General features: G+C 40.5%; 2 protein-coding genes across 2 annotated transcripts; one reads left to right on the top strand and one right to left on the bottom strand.

The window, feature by feature from the left end:
• The first annotated feature begins 949 nt into the window (after positions 1–949).
• LOC106326847 lies at positions 950–1,469 on the top strand. Its single transcript, XM_013764793.1, has 2 exons — positions 950–1,106; positions 1,186–1,469. Exons 1-2 carry the CDS (start codon positions 951–953, stop codon positions 1,390–1,392), a joined length of 363 nt encoding a protein of 120 aa, XP_013620247.1. The 5' UTR covers position 950; the 3' UTR covers positions 1,393–1,469.
• A 546-nt stretch (positions 1,470–2,015) lies between these two features.
• Positions 2,016–6,326, bottom strand: LOC106326846. The gene is made up of 5 exons (XM_013764792.1): positions 3,664–6,326; positions 3,030–3,561; positions 2,857–2,956; positions 2,379–2,768; positions 2,016–2,299 (listed from the first exon to the last, which is right to left on the bottom strand). Exons 1-5 carry the CDS (start codon positions 5,783–5,785, stop codon positions 2,093–2,095), a joined length of 3,351 nt encoding a protein of 1,116 aa, XP_013620246.1. The 5' UTR covers positions 5,786–6,326; the 3' UTR covers positions 2,016–2,092.
• Between the last annotated feature and the right edge of the window lie 4,556 nt (positions 6,327–10,882).

The following is a 10,882-nucleotide window of genomic DNA, read 5'->3' as shown; positions in this document are numbered from 1 at the left end:
GGCAGCGTCAGCGGCGGCGGCACCGTCAATGAGGACAGTTGTTGTTCGTTTCGCAGATGCTGAAGCTACCGCTGACGCTGCCGCATACTATATCGCGACCGCAGATTTTATCGGCGTCAGCCGCAGGACGCGGCGTTCGGCCGCGGCGTCAGACGCAGTTTCCTGCGTCAACGAAACGAACAAGAGTTGACGCAGAATGTTGACGCTGCCGCTGCCGCCGGTACCTGCGACAACCAAACGAACAGCACTTATAGTGCATCAATTTCGGACAGTCTTGTTGTTGATATCCACAAGTCATCAACACATAGTTCAGATACGTGTGAAAGACTTCATACTTTGAAACTATTACATTGGAGGGTCCAACATTCAGATATATATGAAAACGAATGCAGATCTAAGAGTTCGAATTGCAGATCATTAACTTATAATTTGTTATAGTGTTATCGTATATCGTAAAGCTTCCTTATAAAGTTACCCAACTCTACAGAAACTGTATCTTAGCTCACACTTCTCCTCTCCCTTGCTATGTTAGCGACCCTACATTGCATTATCCTTGATTACGGTTCAACTTAAAAAGCAAAGCTAACTACGCATACAAGAACATACACAAATATTTTGTCCATATGTGTTATATTGAGAAGAATGAGAAACCAAGATAAATACCATAAGAGCCCTAACACTACAAGAAAACTGCTTGATACCGATGGACAAATCCGTCATAATCTCGTCGGGAAAGTAGCATACCGATGGAATACCGACGAAATATGTCCGTCGGTATCATCTCGTCGGTATACTGATATTCGTCGGCAATTCGTCGGCAAAATACCGACGAACACATATCGTCGGTAAATACCGACGAACATATTCCGTCGGTTTTTTTCTAAATTTTCCGACGAAACATATCCGTCGGTTTTTTCAGAAAATTCCGACGAATTATTCAGTACCCGGGAATGATTGGCATGAGATGTATTGTCTTCAACTGTGAGTGGTACGACAACGTTGTTGGTCGCGGAGTAAGCACTGACGCATTCGGTGTTACATCTGTACATTCGCGACGACGACTGGATTTTTACGATCCATTCATTCTTGCTTCACAAGCTGACCAGGTATGTATGTTGAAATATATTTTCCATCGGAAGTAATCATATATAATTACTTCGACTTATATAATTTATAATTTTTCAGGTTTGCTATATTCGTTATCCGCGGATTAGGCAAAGGAACGATCCTTGGATCGTTGTCATGTCAATAAATCCCAGAAGCCGAGTACAAGGAGTATTTGATCCACTACAACAACAATTAACCGAAGAGGACGGCGAGATTGGAGAGTTTGACGAAGACAATTCAGATTCATCATGTTCATCATCAGATAATTCCTCAGATGGAGAGTAGATACTCTTTTATGAATGTATATGCAAATTACTTTTAAACATTGTAGATTTCTTCTAAAAACAAATTATGGGTTTGAAACGTTGTATACTTTTAAATTACAAAAAATAAATTAGATTTGTTGATTCTAAAATCGAACGGTTTTGATTGATTGATTATATACGGTTTTGATTGAATGGTTAATATGTCATGTTCAAAGTTTTTAAACTGTGAGAATACAATGGTGAGATTTGTAAAACAAAAATCAAACTGAAACTCTAAATTGATAATGTCCGTCGGTATTTACCGACATATTTCCGACGAACCCCTCAAATTCTAGGTGTTCGTCGGAAATACGTCGGTAAATACCGACGGAATACCGATGAACCCCTCAAATTCTAGGGGTTCGTCGGTATTCCGTCGGTATTTACCGATGCATTTCCGACGAAACCCTCAAATTCTAGGGTTTCGTCGGAAATGCGTCGGTAAATTCCGACGGAAAACCGACGGACATTATCAATTTAGAGTTTCAGTTTGATTTTTTTTTAACTTTGAATCAAAACCGTATATAATCAATCAATCAAAACCGTTCGATTTTAGAATCAACAAATCTAATTTATTTTTTGTAATTTAAAAGTATACAACGTTTCAAACCCATAATTTGTTTTTAGAAGAAATCTACAATGTTTAAAAGTAATTTGCATATACATTCATAAAAGAGTATCTACTCTCCATCTGAGGAATTATCTGATGATGAACATGATGAATCTGAATTGTCTTCGTCAAACTCTCCAATCTCGCCGTCCTCTTCGGTTAATTGTTGTTGTAGTGGATCAAATACTCCTTGTACTCGGCTTCTGGGATTTATTGACATGACAACGATCCAAGGATCGTTCCTTTGCCTAATCCGCGGATAACGAATATAGCAAACCTGAAAAATTATAAATTATATAAGTCGAAGTAATTATATATGATTACTTCCGATGGAAAATATATTTCAACATACATACCTGGTCAGCTTGTGAAGCAAGAATGAATGGATCGTAAAAATCCAGTCGTCGTCGCGAATGTACAGATGTAACACCGAATGCGTCAGTGCTTACTCCGCGACCAACAACGTTGTCGTACCACTCACAGTTGAAGACAATACATCTCATGCCAATCATTCCCGGGTACTGAATTTCCAAAATCTCGCGTACGTTACCGTAGTAGACATCGTCTCCGGATGACGAAGAAACCCCACAATCAATTGTTCTCCTTACAGTATTTTCCTTAAGAACTCTGAATGCATATCCTCGTGTGCAATATCTCGGATATGACTTTGCAACAAACTTTGGACCACAAACTATCTCACGTAACCAATCTTTAGGTGGGTGCCCAATAGCTAAACAATGGCTTACCTATAAAAACAAAAAAAAAATGTTTTCGTTCATTAAAAGATAATAAGTAAAACGGTTAGTTACCACTAATTACTGATTAGACACTTACATAATCAGAAAGCCATGTTGCAAAGTTGTTTTGCTTGAGTTGTTCGAGTTGTTCTTCTGTCGCATCCGGGTACTTTAAGCGCATCTCTGCCAAGTAAATACTGTAAAAAACACAAAAATGTTAGATATGTTTCAAAAATATTGCAAATAATTCATATTTTTAAATCTATGTACCTCTCATATTCAAGAATGTCTTCGCAGTTTGTAAGCAAATATGTGTGCAAATGAGCATGCTCAGCCACTGTAAGTATCCGGTCCGTTGACTTTCCACTATGTCGTCCAATTTGTGTAAACATGTTTGGCACATAAACATAATAAGTTGCCCTTTCACCTCTATCATCATGCCGTGCAGGTCTTCGACTTTTTGTTCGAACTTCTGATGGAAAGTAGTATTCAGCAAAGTTTGAGGTTTCCTCATTGATGCACTGAGCCACTATTGATCCCTCCACCTTGCTTAAATTCTTGACCTTCTTCTTCAGATGAAACATAAACCGTTCGTACAAATACATCCACCTGTACTGCACGGGACCACCGAGTGCCGCTTCTCTCGCAAGATGAATAGCAAGATGCTCCATAACATCAAAAAATGATGGAGGAAATATCTTCTCGAGGTTGCATAGGATCACCGGTATTTTAACTTCCAAATTGCGGATACCATCTGATGTGAGTGATCTCGAGCATAAATCACGGAAGAAAGCACTTATCCCTACATACACGAAGAAAACAAATTCCATAAGCATATATATATATATATAAGCATTAAAAAATAATATGACAATTAATTTAACTATGTTAAATTTTAAAGTACCTGCGGTTGCTTCGTGGACATTTCGTGGCAATAGTGCGGAAAACGCAAAAGGAAGGAGGCGCTGCATCATTACATGACAATCATGGCTCTTCAAGCCAGTAAACTTCCCTTCACTTTTGTCAACACAATTACGCAAACTTGATGCATAACCGTCTGGAAATTTAACACTGTGTGTTATCCAATCAAAAAACTCTTCTTTTGCAGTTGCATCCAGTCGATATATGGGAATAGGACCTTTACCGTGCTCATCAACATGAAGTTCGGGACGAGCACAAATATCAACCAAATCCAGTCTTGACTTCAAGTTATCCTTCGTCTTGCCTTGGACATCAAGGATGGTGTTCATCAAATTGTCGAAAAAGTTCTTCTCAATATGCATGACATCTAAACAGTGCCGCAACAAATGAGTCTCCCAATAGGGCAAATCCCAGAAGATACTCTTCTTATGCCAATTATGATTTTCCCCTACACCATAAATCGGTTCATGTCCGTTTCCACCCACGTCTGGCGTTCTATCTGCACCAAAATCTCTTAATTGTTCCTTCAACTTTTTGCCACTTACTTCTTCAGGTGGACTGTCAAACACCCTCTTGTTCTTTGTAAACAATGTCTTACTCTTACGATATGGATGATCGTGTGGTAGAAATCTCCTGTGACAGTCAAACCAACACGTTTTCCGACCATTTTTTAGTTGGAAAGCATCTGTGTTGTCTTGGCAATAAGGACATGATAGCCTCCCATGCGTGGTCCATCCAGATAACATACCATATGCTGGAAAATCACTTATTGTCCACATAAGTACTGCTCGCATCTGAAAATTCTCTTTCCGCGAAACATCGTATGTATGAACACCGTGCTCCCATAATAATTGCAGCTCATATATCAATGGCTGAAGAAACACATCCAGTGATCTCTTAGGATGATCTGGCCCGGGAACGAGAATTGAGAGGAACAAAAACTCCCGTCGCATACACAAATGTGGTGGTAAGTTGTAAGGTGTCAAGATTACCGGCCACAATGAATATTGTCTTCCATGCTTTCCAAATGGACTGAAACCATCTGTGCATAATGCAAGATACACATTTCTTACCTCAGATGCAAATTCTGGATATGTTGATTGAAAATGCTTCCACGCCTCTGCATCGGAAGGATGTGTTATCTCACCATTTGTTAAGTGCTCAGCATGCCATCTCATTGGTTCTGCTGTTCGTTCAGACTGATATAACCTCTTTAATCTTTCAGTCAACGGCAAATACCACATTCGTTTGTATGGCACCGGAACTCTTCCAGTCGTATCCTGATAACGAGGTTTCCGACAGAATTTACATCTCTCCCTGTTCTCATCTGCTCTCCAGTAAATCATGCAGTTATCGATGCATACATCTATCACCTGATATGGTAAGCCAAGACCAGCGACCAATTTTTGTACCTCATAATATGAGCCAGGTGCAAGATTATCTTCAGGAAGAACATCTTTAACAAAATCTGCAATCGCATCCACACATTCTTCAGCCAAATTATAGTCAGTCTTTAGCGCCATCAATCGACTTGCGGATGATAAAGGTGAATGCCCATCTTTACATCCTTGATACAATGGCTGCTTAGCTGCATCTAACATTTCAAAAAATCTTCTGGCTTCTAGATTGGGTTGTTCTCGTTCTCCTTCCTCTTCACATGGGAAATTTTCTACATTGGGTTGTTCTTGTCTATCTCCTTCCTCTTCACCCGACGGTAAATTTTCTCCATATGCATCATATACCATCTGAACAGTCCCTATCCCAAAATCTACATCCGTGGTAGGTTCATCTAACCTATCGGCAGTTTGAGGTTCGCTACTACTACCATACTCAAATCTTTCTCCATGAAGATACCAAATCTTATAACCACGTGTAAATCCTTTCAAATATAAATGACTCCATACTTCCATTTTTTTGACACGGATATTATTCTTACAAGTAGAACATGGACATAATAAATACTTACTTGTTCTTGCTTCCGGTTGACTTTGAACCACCCCCATGAATTCTTGAATACCACGTGCGTATTCCTCCGTAAGTAAATTTGTATTTGGATCCATATGAGGTTGATCTAACCAAGAACGGAAATTATAAGGAGTACCCATAATTTATATTGTTTTGTTGTGATTTCAATGAATGAAGGAGAGGTCGTATTTATAATGAATTGGAAATCTTTCCGACGGAAAATATTCGTCGGTATTCCGTCGGGAATCATAACGGCTAAATTAACGTCCTAAACCCGTCGGCGTTCCGTCGGTAATTTAAACGGATACTAACGGCTACATAATCCGTCGGTATTTCGTCGGGAAGTGCAACGGCTGCAAATTCGTCGGTTTTCAGTCGGGAAGTATAACGGCTGTTCAATCCGTCGGTATTCCGTCGGAAAAACCGACGGAATTATGACCGAATTCTTTCATGGTCGGTATGCCGTCGGTATTTCGTCGGTAAGTGTCAATTTTTTGCAACGGTCATATATTTGTCAGTTTTTTGTCGGTTTTCTGTCGGGATCGTATGACGAAATACCGACGAATGTATTCTGTCAGGATTTTCCGACGCAGTTCCGACGAATTTACCGAAATATATTTCCGACAAGTTTTCGTCGGAATTCCGTTGGAAAATCCTGACAGATTTTTTTCGGTCGGTTTTTCCGTCAGTATTGTCCGTGTTTTCTTGTAGTGTAATGTTCTACCTTGGACGGCTTCTTCTGGCATGAGAAACATATGGAACCTCAATTTCAGATCCAGCAAAGGATACCACCCTGGTGACGGCAACTCTCTTCCTTGAGGATACGCTCATAGATCTGACCTCAGATTTTCAGATAGCCTCTGATTTTTTTCACCTGTATGTATATGGTTCCACACATTGGCAGACTGCAATAAACCTGAATTGATAGCTGAGTCTAATTTAAAAGTTTGCAAGTAAACAATAACTAACTCTAGGAGGAAAAGCAACATACATGCAAATTTGGCCCCATATTACTAAAAGAAAAAAAGGTTGTACGAAATGTATAAATGATTGATACACGTCTACGCTTTAGTCATAAAAACCAAAATTTTGATTCACATCTAGGATAGCCACTCCCTGTATATGTATTTATGTAAAATGCTTCAACATGTAAATTATAGTGAGAACCCTTAACTTTGATTCACATCTGGGAAAATCACTCCCTGAATCCACAAAAAGGAAGTTGCAGGGTGTGAGCTAGGTTTGGTCAAGTCCATCGTACTCGTTCAAGTTAGGCCAGCTTGCACAAGTTACGCAAATATGAACTATAGGCCTAGTTAACAAAGTGCATTAGATCAAGTGCTGACATTTCAAAAAAAAAGAGGTCACGACAGAAAACTTAACATAAGATAGGACAAGGGAAACATAGATGAGAGGCACAGAAGAGAGGGAGCTCGAGAGAGAGCTCGAGACCAGGGCTTGGGTTTCAGGAAAGGGAGCTAGAGAGAAGTAGGTTCTCGGTAGGCTAACTAGGCTCTTCCCTATATTCTTGTATCTCTAGGTAAATTGTAACAGAGATCAAGGGAGGCATGAATCAATTGTAACCTCTGGGTATTGTACTCTCGTGTTTCATATAATGGAAGGGTGAAAGGTCGATTCCTCTCTCCGGTGAGTATAGCTCATTCTTCACATCGAGGAAGGGAGGTGAACACCGGGTTAACAAAAGTGTCTTGTGTTCCTTCTTTCTTTCTTGATTCGTGTTCCGCTGTGCTTGATTAGTGAATAGGTTTGTGATACAAACTACTATAAGCTTCTAGGTAAAGAGATAAATCCTCTACAAGTGGTATCAGAGCGCTGTTTTTTGGGGATCCAAGGGTTTGTCTAGGTTGAAGCTGAATCGATTCTGAAGAAATAGAATCAGGGGACTTGTAGTCTCGATCGCGTCACGGGTTCAAGTGCAACGAATCAGAGATGATGCTGAAAGATAGGCAACATCAGAGAAAGAAGAAAATGGCGTTCATGTGTGGTACACAAAGAAGAAGACGCCGAAAAAGGAGGAAGATCCAATAGGATCTGGTGGTTTTTGGTCTCTGAAATCAGAAACAAGTAAGGGATGCTGCAGGGTTTGCAAGAACGGGAAGATCCAAAGACTGAAGCAAGAACAGTTGCACATATGAGCGTGTTCAAGAACAGCTGCACAGTTGAGCGTGTTCGTAGTCTGCAGGGTTAGAAATTGATTTGATGGTTGTTTGAGATGGGGATATCTTAAATTGAAGACAAATTCATATTGAGTCAAAGTTAGGCTTAAGGAGATGGAATCAAAGCCATGTCATCAATTTCACACGTTCAAATCTTTAGAATAAATTGTCTCATTCCAATAGAGTCACAAAGAAACGTGGTGATTGCTGGATATTCATGGTTTGCAATGGGTAAGGAACTGAAGCTTTCAAGATCACAAGGGATGTATGTTATCTTTGCAAAAGATGATCAAGGTTTTGGTCTGGGTCAGATTATGCGTTGGTCAGTTTGTTTGTGGAAGAGATATGCAGGGTGGTTTCAGAAAGATGTAAAGAATGGCAGTTGGTGATACTTCGAAATCTCAAAGTCTAGGGGACGCCTTAGAAGTTGAAGACAATATGTGTGTTCAGAGGTTATTCGGATTTTGATCAGTGGTTCCAAGGTTCGGGTGTGAACAGAAAGTTGCAAAGAAATGTTCAACACGAGGAGGAGATCAGGTTTGGGTTGAGACAGTATGTTGGCACTTTGAGGCATCAAAGTCTGTCTAGCTAAGAATATTTGAGTTACAGGGTTGCAGGTTCAGTCACAGAGAGGTTAAGGATTAGGTTCTTGTGGTTAAAAAGAAGCTCAAGTGGGGATGATCAGAGTTAGAAGATCACAATGAAGCTTGTAGCAGCACATTTTAGTTTCTTTTGGTAGTAATGAGACGAAACAAATGGCATTCTGTTTTGAGTCAACACAAGAATAGAAGTCAATATCATTGGGCGCATTGAGATGAAAAGTTTCTAGGTTGGTAGAAACAGGTTGTACCTCCACGAAGAAGCAACTAAAGCAAAGGCACATGGTGTAAAGGATACACATGTATATGTTGGAGCAAATGGATATTTGGGGTAGCAACATGTAGTAGCTTTGATGAGGTCGTGTGAGTGACAAGAACAAGCCAGAGGAGAAGGCGATTCAAGGTTAGAATTTGCTTGTAGATTCTTGTCAAAGGCAGAGAAAAATGTGTAGGCAGAATCGGGTTGAACAGGTTGTTACGACTGGTTGTAATCCTGAGGATAAAGGGTATGAAACAACAGTCATTCAACACTTTTTCAGGAAGCATAGATTCGCTACCACAACTAGGAGAAGCGTGTGTGAGTTTACCTTGGAGGAATCGTTATGGAAGTCTGAGTCAGAGGGTTCAAATGAACACTCACGTTGGTTTGGTCTCATGACCACAGTCGTCAAGGTGGAGCTCTCAGACAAATAACAGAAGCTCAAAATCAAAAAGGAGGAAATGGCAATCTTCCGAGAAATACTTGCAGACTTGACAAGATTGGAACATCAGGCTTGAACAGATCAAGGTTCAGGTTTGAGAAGAAGGAAGATGCAAGCACCAAAGGCTTTGGGTAGAGTTTGCACACTGGAGATTGTGTTGCAGGTCTGGTTACAGCTGAAGAAACTCGTCAGGGGCTCGAGTTTAACATGGAAAAATCTGTAAGGGAGTATCTTAGGAGAGCATCACAGGCTTTGATGATGCGAGATATGGTTAAAGGATACTAGTAGTGAGGTTAAATCTACTAGTAATTATTTTGCATACTCAAGGAATTGAACATGAGACTTGTGTCAAAAGTACTCACAACAAGATGGAGTTGTGAGGTGTGACATGTTGATTTCGATAGGGGTACGAGTGTGTTCAAGGCAGAGTCTTGCTGGACAGGTATCTGTTCAAATCAGAGAATGACTTAGGATGGAAACATGTATGTTTCGGGTTTTCTGCAGGAGATTCAGTAGCAGTTTGTTTCAATATCTCAGGGTATATGAGGTGAATCAAAAGGGTCTACAAAAGTATCATGGTTGCAGATAGGTAATGATTTATGTCAGCAGAGGTTGAGCAGAGATTCTTTGTATCGAAAGTTTTCTTAGCGAGTTGAGTTAAGCGGCGTGACCTGTTGGCAACAGCAACGGTGAAGAGTGATGTTCAAGAAAAGATGTTCATTCAGGTTATTGTAAAGGAAAATCTCAGGATAGCAGTGAGTCTACTGGTTGTTGAGGTTGGTTACAAAGGGTTGGGTCAAAGGATTTATGGTTTGAGGCAGTGGTGATTAAGGGTTAGCAAGAGTTTTGGGCCAGCATCGGCATCAAAGTTTTTGCAGAAAGATTGGATTCAAGGTTTGAATAAGAGTCACAAGGATAAGTCAAAGAAAGTTTCAATAAGTTGAACAAGGAGTTGTGTCGAAAGTCTTCCTAGCAGACAGTTAGGCGGCGTGTTCCTTATTACTGATGGCGGTACATGTTTGGGTTCAATGATTGATCTGTTAGACAAGAGGCTGATTAAATTCGACATTGCTTCAAGGTTGAGGCATAAGAAGGGTCGACAGTATATAATCAAGCGCATGATAGGGACTAAAGAAAAGAGGCTGCATGGTTTGAAGACATGGTTGTTAAGGGTAGAGCTTCGGGTAAGAGGTTCCAAGAGAAAGCAACAAGAGAGTCTTCAGGTTGTATCGAGTTGGATACTGATGCTGAGAGGAAACCTGTTTAAGAAACATTGAAGTTGAGCAGGTGAAGCTTAACAGGTGGATGAAGCCGGATGAGCTTTATTCAGAATGTGTGAGGCTGAGAAGGCCGGTTCTCAAGAGGCTGCAAGGAGATGCAGAAGTTGAGCAGGTTTGCTCAGGTTCCAGGAGGTGTCGGCACAAAGAAAGAGTTATGGACTTGGACTAAACAGGTGGATTAGTTTTGTGAGGTTTGGTCAAGTCCATCGTACTTGTTCAAGTTAGGCCAGCTTGCACAAGTTACGCGCGTATGAACTATGGGCCTAGTTGACAAAGTGCATTAGGTCAATTGCTAATATTTCAGGAAAAAAAGGTCACAACAGAAAACTTAACACAAGATAGGACAAGGGAAACATAGAGGAGAGGCACGGAAGAGAGGGAGCTCGAGAGAGAGAGAGCTCGAGACCATAGCTAGGGTCTTAGGAAAGGGAGGTAGAGAGAAGTAGGTTCTCGGTAGGCTATCTAGGCTCTTCCCTATAT

This window comes from Brassica oleracea, chromosome C2 (assembly GCF_000695525.1).
Source record: "Brassica oleracea var. oleracea cultivar TO1000 chromosome C2, BOL, whole genome shotgun sequence".
NCBI classification, from domain to species: domain Eukaryota; kingdom Viridiplantae; phylum Streptophyta; class Magnoliopsida; order Brassicales; family Brassicaceae; genus Brassica; species Brassica oleracea.
Note: the sequence above shows the minus strand (reverse complement) of the source record. Positions and strands in the feature narration are given on the sequence as shown.